At 41.6% G+C, this 24024-nt stretch overlaps 1 protein-coding gene across 21 annotated transcripts; it reads right to left on the reverse strand.

The window, feature by feature from the left end:
- Positions 1–1924: 1924 nt before the first annotated feature.
- On the reverse strand, positions 1925–23492 carry APTX (aprataxin). Of its 21 annotated transcripts, none has more exons than XR_015170085.1 (9): positions 23116–23161; positions 11528–11664; positions 10157–10203; positions 9620–9922; positions 8951–9010; positions 7846–8072; positions 5413–5470; positions 3049–3152; positions 1925–2208 (listed from the first exon to the last, which is right to left on the reverse strand). XR_015170085.1 is itself a non-coding variant. In XM_086416574.1 (8 exons), exons 2-8 carry the CDS (start codon positions 11658–11660, stop codon positions 2054–2056), a joined length of 1029 nt encoding a protein of 342 aa, XP_086272700.1. In that variant the 5' UTR covers positions 11661–11664; positions 23387–23492; the 3' UTR covers positions 1925–2053. The 21 variants fall into 21 exon arrangements, 14 of the variants coding, with proteins under 14 accessions (XP_086272700.1, XP_086272693.1, XP_086272694.1 ...); XR_015170086.1 differs by having other exon boundaries at positions 1925–2241; XR_015170087.1 differs by having other exon boundaries at positions 22598–23161.
- Between the last annotated feature and the right edge of the window lie 532 nt (positions 23493–24024).

Below are 24024 nucleotides of genomic sequence, written 5' to 3' on the forward strand. Positions count from 1 at the left end.
TACCTTTACAAACAGTTTCTCTGGGCTTAAAGGCTTCAGATGTAGAGACGGGGCTAGATCAAGCGAACCCCTTCCCCATCCCCACCACTCCCCTCAACAAAATAAAAGCAGAGGCTTCCAGTTATCTTCTCTGTGCCAGATATTATGCTAAGTCTTCTACATGGATTATTTTATTTAATCCTTGTCACCCTGAAGTTCAGGGAAAGTCAGTCACTTGCCTAAGATCCCTCAGCTCTGAGTACCTGAGCCAGGTTTGGGACCCAGATCTGAATCCAGAGTCTGTTCTTATCCAACAAGCATTACAGTGCCTAATAACCTGATGACTCTGAAGGAAAAGCTATGAAGCCACATCCCTTCCACAGCTGAGTCAGGGGAGAAGGCCATGGGCCACAAAGTAAGGAAGCATCAGTGCAGCAGAGGACAACTGCACAGGCTCAAAGGTCCATAGCTGAGCCAGACAGAAGGAACTAAGGATAAGTTGGGCTGACAAGGTAAGGACTACACTCCTGGAGCGCAAGAGGAACAGAGGACATAGATGAAGAATGTTGGACAAACAGGGCTTCAAAGGAACTGACCGGCCTCAGAGAAATCAACAAAAGTCATGGAAAGTTATGATCAGCACAGGCCCAAGGCCCCTGCAGGCCTATGACACCTGCTGGTTAGTACTACATTTTACTGTTCAGTTGAGCGGGAATGTAATGAGTTCTGTGCACTAGAATCAAGACCAACCATGGAGCCCAGGACCTTTTATAGATACTTAGATCTTCATCCTTTAGAGGGGCATAACAATAGGTCCTACCCGAGAGTTACACTCCGTGAGAAGATTTGGATAAAGGTACTAAGCATAATACCAGAAACAAAGAAATTGGACAAGTGTTAGCTGCTGTAATCATTAATTACTATTAAGTATAACTGTACTCATACTCACCAAAAAACCACTATGGCATCTTGTTTATTTGTGAAAGAAAACAAGGTCAAATGTGGTCTCCATGGATTGAGGTTTTCCTCTCTTCAGAGAGAAGTTATTGTTAAGAAGATTTTTTTTTGGGGGGGGATGGTTTACAAACAAGAGCAAAAAAATCACATCACCAAATAGATCAACAATTGTTCAGAAATGTTTTAGATTTCCCTTCACCTTTAGTTCTGATGTTAACCAAAAAATCAACTTAATCCAACTATTCTACCCAAATCTGTTCTGAGGGAAAAGTGAAACCATGAGGTTCTATGCAACTTTTTCATTCAACAACTACCTTTTTGTGCATCAGAACTGACTCTGTGACTATTAGCTGAATTCCCGATAGTTTTCAATTACCTAATCAGACAACAGATCCAAGCAGGCCAACCAAGAAGACTTGACCCCTGAAATGGAACAAACATATTGCTGAGTATTTCTTTACCATCCAAGTACTCCTGACATTAGAAGAAAATTCCATCCCTGTACCTTGTCACCAGCTGTTTGCTCAGAGTGAAGGAGAACTGATAAGACAGGCTTCCTGAGAAAGAAGCATTTGGATGATGGGAAGGAATGAAGGGGACAGAAGAAACGAAGTCTCCCCTATGAAAGAGGGAAAGAGGGAGAATATTACAGACCAGATTAGGATCAGAGAACAATCAGTGCCTTCGGGGTAAACAAGAAATCATTATGTCTGCTCTGATAAAATGGCACCACCTACCTCTGAGGAGAGAGAATAAATGTAAAGAACAGGACTTTATAAGCAGCTCTCTGCTTCCGTATCCTGTGTTTGGTCAGTTTGAACAAGGCTTTGTCCCCCATTAGTCAGACCTGACGTGACTCCTGGAGATGGTGGGCCAGGCCTATCCCTGCCACCCTCAGCAGAAAACACACCCATGACAAACTCTAATTCCTAATTCCTGAACTATTTCAGGTCACGTCATATTGCGGCCACTCAGAAATACAACAAGCTTTGTAAAAAAAGAAAAAACGCATGTTTTAATTCAAGAAATGAAAAGTCACATGCAATCCAGAACAGGTGCCAGGAATTTGCTCTAAACAATACGGTACACGTGCTGCAGAAGGTCAGGCTCCGCAGAATCACTTGGACCAGTGCTTCCTGAGGTGCTCCTTCAGCTGAGGGATGGAAGGCAGCAGCTGCTGGCACTCGTGACAACGGAGGGGCAGCTTCAGGAGCTCGGGCATCCCGTCTCGGACGGTCACCCTGCCAGCCTCTTGCACCATCTCAATCACAGCTGCAAGGGAAAAATGTTCAGAGTCCAGCTACTCTGGAAAGTCAAGATACAAAAATTATCCTTAAACAGAGTAAACCTGAGGTTACATTAACTGTTGGGAAAATATGCTTGGTCAGATTCTAAATCTGAGCAATGGGTTTCGTTTGTTTGATTTTTTTGGCAGCACCACACAGCTTGTGAGATCTTAGTTCCCCAATGAGGGACTGAACCCGGGCCCTCAGCAGTGAAAGCATGGAGTTCTAACCACTACACCATCAGGGAGTTCCCTGAGCAATCTATTTCTGAGATAATTACATTCCTTTAGGATACATTCTAAGCAATCCATGTTACTATGTCAAAGGCTTATTATCACAGGGCTTTACCACTAGTTAGCCTATGTCATCATTAACATTCCAGCATACTTAAGTTCCACAGTATACACAATGGAAAATTCTTCCTTTCTACATATAGACAGGCTTCCCCTATTAAGTAGCCACTCTTGACAGAAGGCAGCCACCAAGCTCCTCCCAGTTGCTGGCAAAAGAAAGAAAAAACTATTCAGAGCTTTCAGATCCATGAACTCCAATAATTCTCTGGACAACCTTTTAAGCCCCCCATTGATTTTTTCTGACTCTGATATAACAGCATTCTACATCCCCCAAGAAGGCTGCTCACAGCAAAGTGGCAATCCTACTAAAATCCAAAACAATCCAGTTTCTGTTAATGGGGTTCTCTGTATAGGCAACACAAACTTGTACATGAGTTTTCGAAGCCAAGTTATTATTTAGGGAAACAACTGAATCAAGTATAAGAACAGCTGAGAAACTAAAACAAATGCAAAAATTAAACAATACTGTTTACCTTGTGATTCAAGGAAGTACTCAGTATTGAAAGAATTCCAGTGTTTTTTGTTTTTAAGGCAAGGAGAATCAAAATCCTGGCTGATCACATGGAGGTGTACATGGCTAGTTGAGAGGAAACAAATAATTACAATTAAAGCTAGCATAATCAAAATGCCAAAAAGTAAGAGTATGAATATGCAAAATATTGACAGTGTTTCCACTTAACTCCATTCATTCATCTAGTCACTGAAGAATATTTACTGCTCATGAAGTACCTACTAGGGCCAAGCACTGTTCTAGCACTGGGAATTTAGCAGTGAACAAAATGGGAAAGGCCTATTCCTTATAGAAATTATACTGTAATGAAGGGAGATAAATAATAAGTAAACAAATAAACAAGGAAGATTCAAAATGTTACTGCAACAATGCTAAGAAAAAACAAAACAGGGAGATGGGATAGTGTGCCTAGGGGGTAGAAGCTGTCTCCTTAAGTAGCTAGGATGTTCACAAAAAACCTCTCCCAGGCAGAGATTTGAACTGAGAAAGCAAAGATCTGAAAGAGTTTCAGGGAGTGGAGAGACCACGTGTGAAGGCCCTGGTATGAAAAAGAGCTTGGTGCAACTGAGTGGCAGAAAGAAAATAACGGCCAGAGTGGCTGGAAACAAGGAGCAGGCACTAGGGAGGAGCTGGATCATAACGGGTCTTATAGGTTGACAGAGGGTTTGAATTTTATTCCAATCATACTGAGGAACCACTGAAGGATTTTAACCAGGGGAGTGCTATTATCTGGGCTTCCTAGGTGGTGCTAGTAGTAAAGAAGCCACCTGCCAATGGCAGGAGACATAAGAGATGTGGGTTCAACCCCTGGGTCAGAAAGATCCCCTGGAGGAGGGCATGGCAACCCACTCCAGTATTCTTGCCTGGAGAATCCCATGGACAGAGGAGCCTGGTGGGCTACAGTCCATGAGGTTGCATAGAGTCAGACACAACTGAAGTGACTTGGCACACACACATGTGCTATTATCTGCTTGTTACTTTAAAAGATTACTCTGGCTACTGTGTGGAAAAGGACTGTAGGAAGGCGAAAGATGGATATAGAGAGAAGTTAGGAGGCTGCCACAGCAGTCCAAACCAAAAATAATCATGTTTCAGACAGGAGCTATACAGGTGGAGATGACAAGAAGCAGTCCAATTTTAAATATATTTTGGAACAGAACCAACAGGAACAATTAATGGATTAGATATGGGTTTGGGGAGGTGCCACTTGCTGGGATGAAGAAGCTTAAGGGAAAAACAGGTTTGAGGTAGAAAACCAACAGTTCTCTTTAGGATTTGTTAAACCAAGAAGGATGACTTTCTATAAAGCTTTGACTCAGAATCAGTAATATTTCACATTCCTCCAATAAATCATCAAAACCAGTACCTTGTGGGAATTTAAAATGGAATACAAGCAGTAACAAATAAACTAACTGTATTAAAAATAAAAAGGGAACTACACTGAAGGAGGTCAGGAAGAAAATAATTAACCTAATTAAGTTTGGAAAACAGTATTTTGATTTGATTCTGTAAAGATAAAAAGAACGCTATACAAATACTGTACTCTAGTGAGTAAATGTCTTTCTCACGTGAGTGTGGATAAGCAATTCTGCAACTATTTTATGTTTATACTGGGAATGAATACATAAGTGAATTAACTGTAGCTAATGAGAGCCAAATTTGTCACTACTGGAGAAAGAAATCACAAAAAAGGAAAGGGAAAGACAAGAATGAACCTGTGGAACAGGACTGGATCAGAAGTATCAGCATGAATTCACGTTTTTCATACACATGCACAGGTAGGTAAACAGAGAAATAGAGACATGTATGTATCTGTGTGGGTTGGATTCATGCTTCTATTTCCTAGTTCCATCTGCTGAGAGAACCTAGAAGCAAAGACACTCTGGAACCAACCATTTCTCTCTATAGAAACCTCGTGATCTAGTCTTGGTTTATGTCATTCTCCAATAAAAGGAACTATGGCTCTTTGGAGAAGTGGTTCATTCCAGAGCTAGAACAGGAAAAATGTAAGCGTAGAATACCTTGTTACAAAAAGTAAGGGGCCAGAAAAAAAGGATGTGCTCAAAAAATGTTTGGGGCATGTCAGAGTGATACAGGAACCAACCTAAAGGAATTTCCAATGATCAACGCTGGAACAATATGAGCAAGAAACTAAACAGAGACAGATTAAATTAAAACCTATATAATAAAATAAATATCCATTGAGTCCATACATGTATAGAATACATAATGGGGGAGAAAGAACAACTCTTCCACACAGAAAAATTCTGATTAATAAATTAGAAGGAAGGAGGGAAACATAAAGTTACCATGAAGTAAACACTACCATAATAACTGTTGCAGAAAAGATCCACCAGTAGATGCTGAAGTCACTGGGCCAAAGTCTGAGGAGAAAAAAATTTAGTAGCATAATCTTAGAACATCTCCCCCCAAGATACTGATCAATTACAAGGGAAAAATAGCAACTTTGAGTAGAAAAACCTGGCAGACACCACCTTAATAAAGTGATCAAGGTGAACATCAGGAGCAACAAACTGTCTCGATCGACATCATGCACTCCTTGATGTGATGCACTGAGAAGACACAGTATCATTTCTGGGGTATTTTGGCAAAAAAAAAAAAAAAAAACAACCTCAATCTAATCATGAAAAAACATCAAACAAACTGTAATTGAGAGCCATCCCATAAAACAACTAGCCAGTCCTCATCAAAAGTGTCCAGGTCATGAAAACCAGAACAGGAGGAGGAATTGTCACAGATCAGGGAGACTAAGGCGAGACAACAAATAAACGCAATGTGGGATCCTGGAGCGAAAAAAAAAAGGAAAGAATAATGGCTGAAATTGGAATAAGGTCTAGAGTTTAATTAGTGGTGATATTATGGAAGATCTTTGTTCTGCTTCATACTTTATATTTTCTAAATTGAAAATATATTACTTTTACAATAGAAAAAATATTTGTTACTTTTTCCTTCCTAGGTTTAACTTATTCAAACTTCTAAAGAGTGATCATAAAAGGATATGTGCCTGACAACTTACTGCTCATTTTGCTTCCCACTCACACCAGTCGCAGCTCTTGCCTTTAGCATTCTCCTTAGCACAACAGCATCCATTATATGAAAAAGGTGTGGACACCACGACTGCTATGTGAAAAAGGTTCTGTGGTCAAGGGCTGTCATCATGAGGTATGCAGCATAAGGGGAATAGGATCATGCGTGACTTTCTGCCCTATAGTTGTGAATAAGGTTTTAACAATTTAAAAATATTTTTTAAATGAGATACAACATACTTCCACCCTGAGACCTAGCAATTCCACTTCTAGGTATTTACACAAGAACAAAAAAATGAAGTATATCCATGATACACACAACATCATGCATGAGTCTCAAAATCTATTACACTGACCAAAAAAAGCCAGACAGAAAAAGAGTAGACATTGTATGATTTCATTTATATGATGTTCTGGAACAGACAAAACTAATCTAGGCTGAAAAAAACGAGAACAGCACTTGGAGGTTAAGGGGAGGATTAAAGAAAAAGAAGCACAAAAGAACTTCCTGGGAGATGATAGAAAAGTTCTGTGTTCTTTATCTTGATCACAGTCATAGTTACATGGCATACGCATTTGTCAAGACTGATTAAACTAAAGATCTTACTGTACATTTTATTGGATGTAAATTATGCCTCGATTTAAAACAAAGAGTATGGATGGGGAAAAAATGTAGCACAAAAATTTCATGTGTTAAAGTGCCCAGTAACCTAAGTCACAATTATCCACCTAATAAAATGTAAAGAATGTTGGGTGGTTAAATAAAACAAAAGAAATTGACACATGTTACAGTATGGATGAACCTTGATGACACTATCCTAAGTGAAACAAGCCAGCCACAAAACAATGGGTACTATATAATTCCATTTACATGAGGTACCTGAAGTGAAAGTGAAGGGTAGTCAAGTTCATGAAAACAGAAAGTAGGATGGTGGTTGCAAGGGGCTGGGGGAAAGGGATCTGAGGGGTAGATGAGGAAGATGAAAAAAGGTTCTAGAAATACATGGTGGTGATGGTCGCACAACACTGTGAATTTACTTAATGCAACTGAACTGTTAAAATAGTAAATTTTATATTATGTATATTTTACACCCCCCCAAGAAAAACACCCCAAAATAAAAACTCAGAAATCCCATTAGTCCTCTTATCTTGTTGCTTAACTCAAAAGAATTGAAGATCTGCCTTGCTTGCATTCTTTGAAAAGCATCAATCATTCCTTTCTGAATCCTTCCAGGTATGAGCCAAAGGATAACCGTCTCTACACTTTTTTTCTCATTTTATCTTAAATCTGAGATCTAAGCTGTCATGAAAGAAGTCAGTGAGGCTTGTCTCCTTCAAAGCAATGGTCCCTAATCATTTAGAGGTTATTGATACTTCTGAAAAATCTGATAAAAGTCACTTTATTACCGTCAAGTGACAGTTCTTCACTGAAGGTAATAAAGCTGCTTCATCTGGTTTGTAAGTTAGGCTCTCAGAGTTTACATTTGAGAAGAACAAAGAACTGTATGTTATCAAATTATAAGCAGAAGTAGGAACTTAAGGCTTGCAAGCAAGTCAGGCAAAAGCATGCAAGTTTCAGCCCACCTGCCTTGGAAACACCCCACCCAATCCCCTGAACCTCGGGGTGACCAGCACACTCAGCAGACCCAGGCTGAATTCATCTGTCTGCCGAGATGGAACCAGAACACACCAGCACTCCCCACAAGGTTTACCTCATGCTGGGAATGGCATGGTAGCCCAATCGGAAGCGGAGTTTGCTGGACCCAGCGAAGTCAGCAATCACTTTCTCTCCAACAGCATGCATGTGTCTGAGGAGCTCAAGATGTTCTCTGGTCACAGCCTTCAGACTGGAAATGGAGGCCCAAGGTAAGACCAGCCAGTGGAAACGAGCCTTGGGGTATTTATCCTTTATCACCACCACCTGCTCATCTTTGTAAACCTAGCAGAGGGGCACAAGAGAAGGAAACAGACGTCAGCTGGACATCTTGTGTGTGCCAGGTACGGTCAGGTTCACTAACATACTTAACTCCTGCCACAATCCTGTGAAGAGGGTCTTATCCCAATGTTGACAGATGAGCGCACAGAGACTCAGATAAGCTGTGTCATGTGCCAGGTCACATAGTTACCAAGTGGGAAGTCTAGAATCCCAACACAGACCTAGCTGACTCCTGTCTGTGTTTTCAGTCACCACAACACACAGAGCACAGAAAAGAGGCACACTGCAAAACAGTTGCTGAGGAACTGATGCAAAGCCCCCAGGTCTGAATTCAAATGCACTCTTCTCCACTCCAGCCCAGCAGACCACACGACTCACACACATGTGTTCCAAGAAGCCCTATCAGATCTTGCCCCCTGTGATCCCAGGATGTCATTTAAGAACTCAGACCCCTCCCAGGATGATGTCTATTAATCCCAGGGCAGCCATAACACCATACAGTATAGTCACCATACAGTGACTATACACTGTCACTAGTGTATATAGTCACCATACAGTAGACATACGGTCTATAGTCACCATACAGTAACTGACACTTTGTCGAAAGGGACTACACTAAGTTTAACACAACATCCCATAATAGTACCCAGAAGTTTAGGAGGGACAATGCAGAGAAGATACTCATTTGAAAAACTTAGCTTTCTCTCTAAAGAATTCCAGTTGTAACTTACTGACAATGAGACAAGCCACTTGATCTCACAAAACAGCCTAATAAAACAAATCTCATTCAGAAAGACTGATCTCCTTGGATTTCATTTGTAGCTCTGTGGAGTGATCATTTACAATGTGAAAAGTATTTTGATGCCAAAATTTATTCTGACCTGCATTTTGGGGTCCTCCATAGAAATCTTCAAGCCTTGACTCCAGTGGCCCAAGGATTCCTAAAACAAACAAAAAAAGACAGTGTACACTGCAAACAAGATGGCTAAATTTGGCATTAGTTAACACTGGATGTCAGCAACGTCCAACCAAACTTGGAAATAAGGTCAGTCTTTAAGAATTAAATTAATCCCTTTACCTCAATCTTTTCCTTTATAAACCATAAGCTATTCCCACTCTCTTCCCATATTCAGAGCTGCATGTCTAGACAGAAGCTGGACACACCAGAATGTGAATTGCATCTTCTTTCCCCTCTCCCACTTCACCTATAGCCTCAGTTTCCACTTTGACATCAGGATGCGAATCACAGGATCTATGAAGTGTGTTGCAATGTTAACCTTGTATAGAGAGACAGATGACTGTCCTATTTTAGTAGCTCAATGTGAAGCACAGTGCCATTTCACCCTACCTTCAAGTGGCTTACCTCAGGAATTCAAGAGAAAAGTACACAAAGGGATATTCATCCCAATGACTGGTGACATAAACAAGTGACTCTCTCATCATAATAATCCCTCACACGTGTCTGGGCTTGACTGCGTACAAAACAATTAAGCAACATTACATTTTATGTACTCTCCATGCCACCTATCCAGCCAGCACTCTTCCCTCACCTTTTTGATGGATGCATCTTTCTCCTTCTTTGGAGGCACAGAGCGCTGGTGAGGGTTGCTCCCAGGTTCCAGTCCTGTGCTGGGCTCAGCTTCCGGGTCAGCACCCCTTTCTGTAGGATCGCTACTGCCTGACCTCTTTCTCTTCCTGTGTGACTCCAGGCCAGGGCTCTTTGTCTCTTCCTCAAACTCTATAATATACGGATAAAGTTCATTCACCAGGTAGAGGACCTGGCCAGGCTGCAGCTTCACCTCCTGGTCCTTCCCAATTATGACTGAGTCAATGCTGGTGGGATTGACCCCTACCTATGGAATAACCAGAAAATAATTATAATAGCAGTAACATCATTAGTAATATAGCTACTCCTATGTTCACCACTTACTACATGCCCAGTACTATGCTTAATATTCACTTCTGTTATTCTGTCATTTCCACACATGACCAAGGAGCCTTTACTGGCTGGCACAGACACTCTAAAGTCAACAGTGTAAGACAATCATCAAGTAGAACATGGAAGTCCAAGATACAAATAGACATACCTGCTTTACCTTGACATATCCTTTGTTACACTCTGCTTTCAACTGTACTGAAAGAGATTGAAAAAAGGTAAACCCAAATGCCATGAAGAACCAGCAACTTGATCCTATTATCCCTACAAGACAATGAAGCCTCCCTCTAGGAAGCAATGTGACAAGGGTTTTCCTCAAAGACCTATGAGCAAAATCATTCATTATTCAGGGGACTAGGGCTCCAGGTCCTTCCATACAGTACCCAACAGTGTACATGCTCCCTCAAGCACTGCTAGTATCTCTATAAGGCAGAGTCACTGAATCCTCACAAGTCTCCCTAATTCAGAGCCCTTGACCCACTCGGGATCATAGGCTCTGAAATCAGGGAATGGAACCCAATTCCCTCACAAGCTCTTATAGCTCAGGATCAAATCAGACTTATCCTATTACATGACATGATCAGAAACCTTCAACAGAGAAAGAGGTAAAAGATACATTCCTGGGAAACTGAAGTTCAGCTGGCCTTGGGTAGGAGGAGTGCAGAAACTATTCTAGAAAGAGGACTGCTGGGACAGAACAGTCTGAGCATGTGTGGGAAGAAGTTAACACCAAACATTTGGGTTCAGATATGTGAACAAAAAAAATTCTGGCAAGAGACAGGGAGCAAAGGAAAGACATCCCAGCTTCTCTCCAAGGAGAACAGGCAGTGGATGGGCTGACATACACACCCCTACAGCTGCTCTCATGACAAGGGGGACAGAGAGCAAGAAGCGGTATCTTTTGCCCATTTATATTAACATGTGGGGAAAACTAGAATCACTGCTGCAGACTCCAAGTCTCAAGAATCCCTGTCATGGGGAACACACTGCAGGGGGAGACCTGGTAGCAGTGAGCACGTCTGGAGTTTACAGGTTAAAAAAAAAAAATGAGGCACACAGTAAAGATTCTTCCTAAGGACTTTCATTTCATTAAATTCCAGAAAAGACATTCCAAGAGCCAGGTGCCATCATCTTTTAATGATAGTTCCCTCTGTGTATGGCAAAGTGTAAAGGATGAAACCATCACTTCTCAGACATGGTTTCAACCTAGAAATCCCAGAATTCAGCTGTCTCCCTGCCCAACGAGGAACCTCCCTGGGCAAAGCGGAGCAAGGACTCAGCTCCACCACCGCATAGAACAGGATGGAACCTGCCTGCTCCCAACACTGAATATGAACCCACTTTCAGAGGGTGGAATCAGGAGTGCCCAGAGCCCTGTCATCAGCCAAAAGAGCTCAGTTGCTGAGTTTTGATTTGGGGCAGAAAAGGTTTTCATCAGTAGCATTCAGGAAAAGTGCATCTTTGATTATCACTATCTGAAGGAACCAAACACAGTAATCTCCACAATCCTGTGACCAATTACCTTGCTGTCGAGAACACTTCTTGTCGGCGATCTTGGTCTCTGGGCTGCGCCCAACCATGACTGTTTCCAAATGTGGAAGTTTGATTCGCTGGTGCCGGTTGTCCTGTCTCACCAACCAGCACACCCGCATCATTACTCTGAGTGACAAAACACAAAAGAAGCACTGGAAAAACTAGTACATGTCCTCCAGGGCCACACCCCAGCACCACCACATATGCCATTTACCAGCTGCTCATTCTCGAGGCAAGTGGCTTCACCTCACTAGTCTGAATTGCCTCACTTATAAAATGTGATAATAACAGGACTCATGAAGGTGTCATGAGGATTAAAGAAGGCAAAGTGGGTAAAATATTTACTTCTGTGCCTGAATCATGTTATGCAATCAAATATTTGTTATGTTTATTGACATACTCTACATGCTGGACACTAAGCTACCTGCTGAGGATTAAAGAATGATGAAACACTGTCCCTATCCTTCAGGGGCCTAGAGTACAACAGGGCAGACTCATATACCAATTATTACAACATAATGCAATGTCTACTATAAGAAGAGAGTAGCCATATGGCCTTTGCCCTTGGAAAGGAACGACTGACTCCTGTAGGGAGTATCAAAAAAAGGCTTCATGGGGAAGGTATATTTACACTTGGTTTTAAAGGACAAGAAGTTTGCCTGAACGAGAACTGAGGACACAAGAACAGAGGATGTTCTCCACAGGAATCAAGGTTTCTAGTCCTTAACTGTCATAACATACTGATGTTGGAACAATACATTGTACTGCCATCTGCCAGAAGATTGTCATAATAAACATACAAACCTACTATTTCTAAAGTGTGATTATAGCACCCTTATTCAATACACAACTTGCAGTGACACTACTACAGGTGCTGATACTTTTGTAAAACAACTTTCATGGTCACACAGAGTTATCAGTAGAAGAGCAAGAGAAGAAATTTGGGAGAGGGAAGAGGCCTGAACAAAGAGGATGAAGAGGAAAAAGCCAGGAAAAACTGTGAAGGGGACTTACTCCTGACTGCACTGGGGGAATAACAAGGGAGACACCAACCAAGATGTTTAATTTGGAAATACTCATTAACCAAAATGAGGAATACATAGAAGACATAATATGGGGATAAAAGACAAGTGAAGAATTCAGCTGTGAAGCCGTCTGGACCTGGGCTTTTGTTTGCTGGAAGATTTTTGATTACAGTTTCAATTTCCGTGCTTGTGATGGGTCTGTTAAGGTTTTCTATTTCTTCCTGGTCGAGTTTTGAAAAGTTGTACTTTTCTAAGAATTTGTCCATTTCTTCCTCGTTGTCCATTTTATTGGCATATAATTGTTGATAATAGTCTCTTATGATCCTTTGTATTTCTACGTTGTCTGTTGTGATCTCTCCACTGTCATTTCTAGTTTTATTGATTGATTTTTCTCCCTTTGTTTCTTGATGAGTCTGGCTAATGGTTTGTCAATTTTATTTATCCTTTCAAAGAACCAGCTTTTGGCTTTGTTGATTTTTGCTATGGTCTCTTTTGTTTCTTTTGCATTTATTTCTGCTCTAATTTTTAAGATTTCTTTCCTTCTACTAACCCTGGGGTTCTTCATTTCTTCCTTTTCTAGTTGCTTTAGGTGTAGAGTTAGGTTATTTATTTGACTTTTTTCTTGTTTCTTGAGGTGTGCCTGTATTGCTATGAACTTTCCCCTTAGGACTGCTTTTACTGTGTCCCACAGGTTTGGGGTTGTTGTGTTTTCATTTTCATTCGTTTCTATGCAAATTTTGATTTCTTTTTTGATTTCTTCTGTGATTTGTTGGTTATTCAGCAGCGTGTTGTTCAGCCTCCATATGTTGGAATTTTTAATAGTTTTTCTCCTGTAATTGAGATCTAATCTTACTGCATTGTGGTCAGAAAGGATGCTTGGAATGATTTCTATTTTTTTGAATTTACCAAGGCTAGCTTTATGGCCCAGGATGTGATCTATCCTGGAGAAGGTTCCATGTGCGCTTGAGAAAAAGGTGAAATTCATTGTTTTGGGATGAAATGTCCTATAGATATCAATTAGGTCTAACTGGTCTATTGTATCGTTTAAAGTTTGTGTTTCCTTGCTAATTTTCTGTTTAGTTGATCTATCCATAGGTGTGAGTGGGGTATTAAAGTCTCCCACTATTATTGTGTTATTGTTAATTTTTCCTTTCATACTTGTTAGCATTTGTCTTACATACTGCGGTGCTCCCGTGTTGGGTGCATATATATTTATAATTGTTATATCTTCTTCTTGGATTGATCCTTTGATCATTATGTAGTGACCTTCTTTGTCTCTTTTCACAGCCTTTGTTTTAAAGTCTATTTTATCTGATATGAGTATTGCTACTCCTGCTTTCTTTTGGTCCCTATTTGCATGGAAAATCTTTTTCCAGCCCTTCACTTTCAGTCTGTATGTGTCCCCTGTTTTGAGGTGGGTCTCCTGTAGACAACATATGTAGGGGTCTTGTTTTTGTATCCATTCAGCCAGTCTTTGTCTTTTGGTTGGGGCATTCAACCCATTTACGTTTAAGGTAATTACTGATAAGTATGATCCCGTTGCCATTTACTTTATTGTTTGGGGTTCGAATTTATACACCATTTTTGTGTTTCCTGTCTAGAGAATATCCTTTAGTATTTGTTGGAGAGCTGGCTTGGTGGTGCAGAATTCTCTCAGCTTTTGCTTGTCTGAGAAGCTTTTGATTTCTCCTTCATACTTGAATGAAATCCTTGCTGGGTACAATAATCTGGGCTGTAGGTTATTTTCTTTCATCATTTTAAGTATGTCTTGCCATTCCCTCCTGGCTTGAAGAGTTTCTATTGAAAGATCAGCTGTTATCCGTATGGGAATTCCCTTGTGTGTTATTTGTTGTTTTTCCCTTGCTGCTTTTAATATTTGTTCTTTGTGTTTGATCTTTGTTAATTTGATTAATATGTGTCTTGGGGTGTTTTGCCTTGGGTTTATCCTGTTTGGGATTCTCTGGGTTTCTTGGACTTGGGTGATTATTTCCTTCCCCAGTTTAGGGAAGTTTTCAACTATTATCTCCTCAAGTATTTTCTCATGGTCTTTCTTTTTGTCTTCTTCTTCTGGAACCCCTATGATTCGAATGTTGTAGCGTTTAATATTGTCCTGGAGGTCTCTGAGATTGTCCTCATTTCTTTTAATTCGTTTTTCTTTTATTCTCTCTGATTCATTTATTTCTACCATTCTATCTTCTAATTCACTAATCCTATCTTCTGCCTCTGTTATTCTACTATTTGTTGCCTCCAGAGTGTTTTTAATTTCATTTATTGCATTATTCATTGTATATTGACTCTTTTTTATTTCTTCTAGGTCCTTGTTAAACCTTTCTTGCATCTTCTCAATCCTTGTCTCCAAGCTATTTATCTGTGATTCCATTTTAATTTCAAGATTTTGGATCAATTTCACTATCATTATTCGGAATTCTTTATCAGGTAGATTCCCTATCTCTTCCTCTTTCGTTTGGTTTGGTGGGCATTTATCCTGTTCCTTTATCTGCTGGCTATTCCTCTGTCTCTTCATCTTGTTTAAACTGCTGAGTTTGGGGTGTCCTTTCTGTATTCTGGCAGTTTGTGGAGTTCTCTTTATTGTGGCTATTCCTTGCTGTGTGTGGGTTTGTACAGGTGGCTTGTCAAGGTTTCCTGGTTAGGGAAGCTTGTGTCAGTGTTCTGATGGGTGGAACTGTATTTCTTCTCTTTGTTCAGTCGCGCTGTGGGGAGGGAGGGAGGGATGCTGCAAGCAAATAACACTGGCGTGCGCTCGCAGTGCCTCAGCCACACTGGGTCTGCCCCCGCTCACTGCGCGTGTAGCCTCCCTGCCCACACTGCTCGGGCTCTAGGTTGTTCCGCCGGGAACAATCCGAGGCTGGCCCTGGGTTGCATGTACCTCCCAGGTCCAAGCCGCTCAGGTTCAGGCACTCGGGTAGTCCTCAGAGGCGCAGACTCAGTTGGGCCTGAGTATTGTGCTCTTCCCAGGTCCGAGCAGCTCAAGTGATGAGGTGTTTGGCGAGCACCAATGCTGCGACTTATCGCCTCCCTGCCACTCGGTTATCTGGGCGCAAAACCGGCGCACCTTCTTAGGCAGATGTTAACCGTCCAGACCCCCAAGAAGTTTTAGTTAGCAAAGAAGCCTGCTTACAGTTTTATAGATAATGTCTCTCTGGGGCTGCGATTGCTCCCTTCCAGCTCTGTAATGTAATACACCACATTAACAAATTGAAAAACAAAAACCATATGATTATCTCAATAGATGCAGAGAAAGCCTTTGACAAAATTCAACACCCATTTATGATAAAAACTCTCCAGAAAGCAGGAATAGAAGGAACATACCTCAACATAATAAAAGCTATATATGACAAACCCACAGCAAACATTATCCTCAATGGTGAAAAATTGAAAGCATTTCCTCTAAAGTCAGGAACAAGACAAGGGTGCCCACTTTCACCATTACTATTCAACATAGTTTCGGAAGTTTTGGCTACAGCAATCAGAGCAGAAAAAGAAATAAAAGGAATCCAAATTGGAAAAGAAGAAGTAAAACTCTCACTATTTGCAGATGACATGATCCTCTACATAGAAAACCCTAAAGACTCCACCAGAAAATTACTAGAACTAATCAATGATTATAGTAAAGTTGAAGGATATAAAATCAACACACAGAAATCCCTTGCATTCCTATACACTAATAATGAGAAAACAGAAAGAGAAATTAAGGAAACAATTCCATTCACCATTGCAACGAAAAGAATAAAATACTTAGGAATATATCTACCTAAAGAAACTAAAGACCTATATATAGAAAACTATAAAACACTGGTGAAAGAAATCAAAGAGGACACTAATAGATGGAGAAATATACCATGTTCATGGATTGGAAGAATCAATATAGTGAAAATGAGTATACTACCCAAAGCAATTTATAGATTCAATGCAATCCCTATCAAGCTACCAACAGTATTCTTCACAGAGCTAGAACAAATAATTTCACAATTTGTATGGAAATACAAAAAACCTCGAATAGCCAAAGTGATCTTGAGAAAGAAAAATGGAACTGGAGGAATCAACCTACCTGACTTCAGGCTCTACTACAAAGCCACAGTTATCAAGACAGTATGGTACTGGCACAAAGACAGAAATATAGATCAATGGAACAAAATAGAAAGCCCAGAGATAAATCCACGCACATATGGACACCTTATCTTTGACAAACGAGGCAAGAATATACAGTGGATTAAAGACAATCTCTTTAACAAGTGGTGCTGGGAAATCTGGTCAATCACTTGTAAAAGAATGAAACTAGAACACTTTCTAACACCATATACAAAAATAAACTCAAAATGGATTAAAGATCTCAACATAAGACCAGAAACTATAAAACTCCTAGAGGAGAACATAGGCAAAACACTCTCTGACATACATCACAGCAGGATCCTCTATGACCCACCTCCCAGAATATTGGAAATAAAAGCAAAAATAAACAAATGGGACCTAATTAAACTTAAAAGCTTCTGCACATCAAAGGAAACTATTAGCAAGGTGAAAAGACAGCCTTCAGAATGGGAGAAAATAATAGCAAATGAAGCAACCGACAAACAACTAATCTCAAAAATATACAAGCAACTCCTACAGCTCAACTCCAGAAAAATAAATGACCCAATCAAAAAATGGGCCAAAGAACTAAACAGACATTTCTCCAAAGAAGACATACAGATGGCTAACAAACACTTGAAAAGATGCTCAACATCACTCTTTATCAGAGAAATGCAAATCAAAACCACTATGAGGTACCATTTCACACCAGTCAGAATGGCTGCGATCCAAAAGTCTACAAATAATAAATGCTGGAGAGGGTGTGGAGTAAAGGGAACCCTCTTACACTGTTGGTGGGAATGCAAACTAGTACAGCCACTATGGAGAACAGTGTGGAGATTCCTTAAAAAACTGGAAATAGAACTGCCTTATGATCCAGCAATCCCACTGCTGGGCATACACACTGAGGAAACCAGAAGGGAAAGAGACACGTGTACCCCAATGTTCATCGCAGCACTGTTTATAATAGCCAGGACATGGAAGCAACCTAGATGTCCATCAGCAGATGAATGGATAAGAAAGCTGTGGTACATATACACAACGGAGTATTACTCAGCCATTAAAAAGAATACATTTGAATCAGTTCTAATGAGGTGGATGAAACTGGAGCCTATTATACAGAGTGAAGTAAGCCAGAAGGAAAAACATAAATACAGTATACTAACGCATATATATGGAATTTAGAAAGATGGTAACGATAACCCTGTATACGAGACAGCAAAAGAGACACTGATGTATAGAACAGTCTTATGGACTCTGTGGGAGAGGGTGGGAAGATTTGGGAGAATGGCATTGAAACATGTGAAATGTCATGTATGAAACGAGATGCCAGTCCAGGTTCAGTGCACGATGCTGGATGCTTGGGGCTGGTGCGCTGGGATGGCCCAGGGGGATGGTATGGGGAGGGGGGAGGGAGGAGGGTTCAGGATGGGGAGCATGTGTATATCTGAAATTAATAAAAAAAAAAAAAAAAGAGAGAGAATTCTGGGTAAAACCAAAAAAAAAAAAAAAGACAAGTGAAGATATGATGATTTCAGATTGAAACACAATTAGATTAAGTTGTCTGTGGAAGATGCTAGAGTCACGCTGGGATATACAGTACAAAGCTCAAAGAAGGGACAGGACTGGGGAGGTAATTTTTTTTTGAGACTACAAAGTGTTTTATTAGGAGTCTTAGGAATTGCAATTCGGGAGACACAGTTTCAAGTAAACCTGAAAGTGTTTCAAGGAAGAGAAAGAATCAGAGGCTTATAAAAGCAAAGGTTGTTAAAGCTGTAATTATGACCAGCTCTGACACAAAAAGGAAATATTTGCCTTTAATTGAATGTATATATTTGCGAGGCATCAATATGTCATAGAATTTAGGGTGAAAGAAGAGGATGAGATCACCCAGGGAGGCAGAGCATGGAACAGAGAGGGACGGGACTAGATCTTTGGGATGCTTCCCTCAGTTCCAGAAGCTTACCGATGCTCAAGCCTCTAATGTCCTCTCTCCGAGAAATGCCTCTCGCAGGCAAGGCAGCACTTAATCAGCCCCTCTGCACAAGCTTTGTATCCAGAGGGAAGGGAAAAGAAACCACATTTTTAAACATCAGAGTTTCATTACCATTTACAAAGATAGGATAATGCTAGTCAGAGTGAGCAAATGAGTGCTGAGAACTTGCAGTCACAGAAACTGGATCAGTCAGGGAAGGCTTTGGAAACTGTGCAGTTGAAAAGGTCAAGAGCCAAGGGGACCATAAGGAAGAAAAGGAGTGGGAGTGGACATTCCATTTCAAAAAGCACAAGTGACAGTACAGATTTCAACAGTGACAAGCCATGGGTAAGGGGCGAGCAGACCTTAGTTGGCCAGCCCGGAGGAAGTGCCCCAGAGAGTCACCAAAAAAAGGCAAAGGTGTTGAAAGAACAGAAACTAGGCCATGAGATTTAACAATCCATAGGAAACCACTGCCAGGGTCTGAGTTGCACAGCAAGGTGAAATGACGCTGTGTGTAGGCAGGCTGGAGTGGAGAAATCTAGTCAGCGATCATCAGGAGGCTGTTAACATAACGTGGGCCAGTGTTAGGTCTAAGAGGCAGCTCCTCTGTGAAGAAGCTGATGCAAGAGCATGAAGAGTCAGCTGTAAATCTAAAATCCTTGACCCAGAGTGTCAAGTGATGATGGTGCTACAGGCAAACCCCACTTTTAAATGCTATGTGCTCAGAGGGATCTTTGTTTGCACTTGATGGAAACTGATGAATGAGCAGTGAAGCATGTTTTCATTAAATATTGGGAAATAAGTCATGTGGTGACTGACGACTCACAGGAATAATAAAAGGACCCTGGAGAGAGAATAGCTGAAGAGCAAGGACAGGAGGGAATCCAATGGGCAGCTGAGAGCACAGCTGACTTTTGCAGGATAAGAGGAACTCCCCCTCCTGCCCTACAGACACACACTCAGATGCTTCAGTCTTCCTAAAGTTCTGACGTTATAATGCTCCCATTTACTATTCCTTGAGAGGCTGAAGCAGTGACGACACAATGCTTATATAACTAACCTTAAGCAGTATCTTGATCCATTTCAGCCTACAGTTCCAACTTGTAGGAACGAAGTATTTTAGAAAATGGGGAGCACAGAAAGACGGCTGTTCCTGAACTGTCAATATAAACCATCCAGTAAAACACCATAAACTGCAAGCTCTAAGACAGCAAAAGCCTCACTGTATATGATGCAGGTATAATACATCATACCTGCCTTCGAGATGCTCAGAGTCTTGTGGAGGACAGAGATTCAAAAACAAATGCAACAAATGTGAAAAGTATAATGACTGGTCTATGCAAAGGGTCGGAGAAGACAATGGCAACCCAGTACTCTTGCCTGGAAAATCCCATGGACGGAGGAGTCTGGTAGCTGCAGTCCATGGGGTCGCTAACAGTCGGATACGACTGAGCATCTTCACTTTCACGCATTGGAGAAGGAAATGGCAACCCACTCCACTGTTCTTGCCTGGAGAATTCCAGGGATGGGGGAGCCTGGTGGGCTGCCATCTTTGGGGTCACACAGAGTCGGACACGACTGAAGCGACTTAGCAGCAGCAACAGCATGCAAAGGGTGTTATGGGAGCACAAAGCTGGAATACCCAACCTAGCCTTGGAGAAAGGTGTCAAGGAAGGTTTCCTATAAGAGATGGGCCTAAAATGAGGCTTATGTATGAACTGGTTAATTAGGTGAAAGTGGGCAGCCTAATCAGCTGAGGAGCAGGAAGTGGAGGAAGGAATCAAAGAGAAGATTCCACTCAAAAGGAACAGGACAGTGCACACACAAGAAGAAGCAGTTCAGGGCTGCCACAACCTAAAGTATGAGGTCAATACGAGGCTGGAGACGCAGGCAGGTCCAGATGAAGCAGAGCCCTGGGTGATGGGTTGAGAAGCTCAAACTTTAGAAGCTCTAATGGATTTTGCAATTTAGTAAACAATAAATATTTGCTTAATGAAAGAAAAGATAGGATGAACGAAAGGACAGATCTTTAAATATTACTAAGATCTTAAATGATCTTAAACATTACTAAGCAGGACTTTGACTCAGATTTGTTTTCAAGGATCATTTGGGGGAGGATGGTAGGTAGTGTAAAGAATAGTTATGCAGGGAATTGATCTAGAGGCAGGGAAACCAGTTAGAAGGCCATCATACTTCAGGTGAAAGAAGGTTCAAAGTAAGACATTAATACAGATGAAAAAAAGAACACAGATTTGAGAAATACTTAGAGGGTAAAATCAACAAGACAGTGATGAATGTGCTAAGAGTAAGTACAGAGAAGACAATATTTGAACAGTCTGTGGGACTAGCAGGCAAAGGTATCGAGCAGGGTAGCCAGAGGTGAGAATGAAACTCAGCAGAGGTCTAAGCTGACACTTTAATTTGGGAGCACAAATGAAGGAGTTAAAGCCATGCTAGTTGATGTGCTCATTCAAGCAGTGCGTACAGCATAAAAACAACAGTGGGCCAAAGTCACAAGCCTTGGAAGCACCCAACATTTTAGATAAGGAGGGAAGACTATCCACAGGAGAAATTACTGGTGAGGGAAGCACTCGGGGGAAAAAAAGCTAAAATGTAAGCTCTTCAAGGGAAGGAGGCACTTTGATGTGTTCATCTGTATCACAATATCACAATAAATGTTTGTTGAATAAATCAGCTTAGTGTACTGTCTTGAAAAGCAAAGGAATAAAGAGTAAAAATATCACCATGTTTTCAGCAAAAGGATCCAGTAATGATCGAAAGTGTTAGTCTCTCAGTCATGTCCGACTCCTTGTGACCCTATTGTGACCAAGCAGCCTCCTCTGTTCATGGAATTCTCCAAGCAAGAATACTGAAATGGGTGGCCATTCCCTTTTCCAGGGGATCTTCCCAACCTAGTAATCGAACCCTGGTCTCCTGCACTGCAAGCAGATTCTTTCGTGTCTGAGCCACCAGGGAAGTGTAATGATTAAAGAATGTATATTTGGTTTGATAATAAATCACTAGTGACTACTGTATAAAACTTTAGGGGAATAATAGATCTGAAAGCTAGACTGCAGAAGGGAATGAGAGGTGAGGAATTGGATACAGAATTTCGAATACTCTTTAAAAAGTCTGGGTAAGGAGAAGAGTTACTGTATGCGAGCTAAAGGAAGATGGATCACCAGGAACTTTTTTCTGGCTTGGGGGATAAGGAGCAGGGATCTGAGTAACCTGACCTTGTTTATACATGACTGGGACATAAGACAAGGGAAGAAAAGACAAATGAAAGCCAGGTTTCATAGGTGAAAATATAAAAGAAAGGTCAAAGCAAAGGTAAAGAAATTTGTTTTGATCAAGAGACAGCTCATCATCTGATACTGAAGGAAAGGTATAGATAGGTGGTATCAACCTTGACGAGTGTATGAAGAGAAAGCAAGGGTAGAAATTTGAGGGAAAGCACATCGGATGAACTCAATTTTCTCCCTAAAATAGCAGATAACAAAAGAATAGGGTGTCTGGGCACTTGAGAAACAGCTGAAGACAATCAATATAAATTAGTGGACAACATCCAGACCTCTGAAATCCAACTGCTCGAGTTCAAATCTTCCCTCCACCACTACTCACTGCATAATTTGAGGCCAGTTATTTAAGCTAAGTCTTCATTTCTTCAGCTGGAAAACGATATTAATTATGGCTCTACACCACACTGTTGTCACAAGGGCTAAATTAAGATATAAAAAGTTCAGCATCTGGCAAAAAACCAGCATTTAACACCATTACCACTCTCGTTAATAGTGAAGGTAGGATGAAAACAGGCGCTATAAGGAAATGTTAAAAGATCATCCGACAACACTGCTTGCAACGAAGGTGACAGGGCACAAATGTTCTGTCTCCCTGAAGAGAGTAGTCCTGTCCTCAGTGTTCTAATGGCTCCCGATATATATCAAATTCTCAAAAGGCTCCAAACCTGGACCACATTAATTCCACATGGAAATTATCGCCTTGATTTGTTGAACCGCTATCACTGGTCTGCGTGAGAAAAGGCTTGACTCTTCTGGTCTTCCTACAAGGCCAGCTGTGGATGCTGTGAAGGCCCTCAAGTTCCTCTCAAGGAGCGTTTCTGGAGAAAACAAAGTCCCCAGGCTGCGAAGCCTCCTTGGGTCAGACAGTGCCCACTCTCTAATCTTTCTTCTGCTTGTGTTCTGACTAAGCTAGGTTCAGGTGTCAGGCGCACAGAAGAACCAACGCAAAGTGCAGTGGAGACCAACACGAGCGCCGCCAGCCGCCGAAACACGGCAGGAGGGAAATGGCCAGCCCTTGACCTTAGAGCCCGAGGATGGAGCAACGCCTGCTGGCCTGCCGGGAGAGAGCCGTGAGAGCGTTATTCAGGGAACATTACTCAGGGGTAGCAGCGGACTCGATTGAGGCCCACACTCACGGCTCTCAACACGGCAGGCAGACGAGGTAGGCCGACAACTGCCTTACCTCGAGACGGCTGAGGCCGACAAGCTCACGTTACTCCTCCACTTCCGGCGCTGAAGGATGACGTTGCAAGACAAATGGAGCGCAACCTGTGACGTTTCCAGTGCCTGTCGGAAGACTGACTGAGGATCTCGCCAGATGCCCGGATAGGGAAGTGCCCGCCCCATTTGTTCCCGAACTGGGCCACAGTCCAAGTTTGGTTCCTGGCCGTTAACCAAAAAACGATGAGTTCTCCCGGTTCCCCTCTATCCGAAAGCCGCTCCCCAGCCATTACCTCTTAATCTCTGAATTGGGAGACACTTCAGGCAGCTATCCTCTCGGTGGCCGCTTCTAGGCAGCCATGCAGCATTTTGATTTTCCCTTCATAAGGAAAGCTCACTACTTTTAAAGCCACCGTTTCCGCTGTAGACAGTACCTGCTTGTGGCATTGTTTTCCCGCACCCTTTTGAAGCTACAATCGGCTTTCCCCTTTTCTGAGTGAGAAAGTTCTGAACGGGCCAGAAGTGGAGAAACCTGCTAAGATTTTTTTTTGATGCTGTCTTCACTGAATGAACTGGCTGAGGGGCTGTCAGGGAGGAGAAAAGCAGGATGTTGGAATGAGATGTTTACTGATTTTTATGACAGTTCCAGGATGTTCCCTAAGAGTCATGAACTGCAAGAATTCAAAGGCATTCTGGCAAATGGAAAAACTGTGTCTCTTTTCGAATATCGTTTCCTTACATAGAGATTTAGTGGTAGGATGAAGATATCAGCTATCAAAACAGAATAGGAGGATCTTCCAGGAAACAAGGGAGAGCTGCCCTTGTTAGCAGAAAAGATGCAGGTTTATATTAAGGTCACACCAGGAAGTGCGGGAGCACAGGGAACAGCTCAGCGACTGCACAGGCCTCATGGCAGTGGAATGTGGTTCAC

The sequence above is a fragment of the Bos grunniens genome, chromosome 8 (genome assembly GCF_055505025.1).
Source record: "Bos grunniens cultivar Pamir isolate PY7600 chromosome 8, Bosgru_T2T1.0, whole genome shotgun sequence".
In the NCBI taxonomy this organism is placed as follows: domain Eukaryota; kingdom Metazoa; phylum Chordata; class Mammalia; order Artiodactyla; family Bovidae; genus Bos; species Bos grunniens.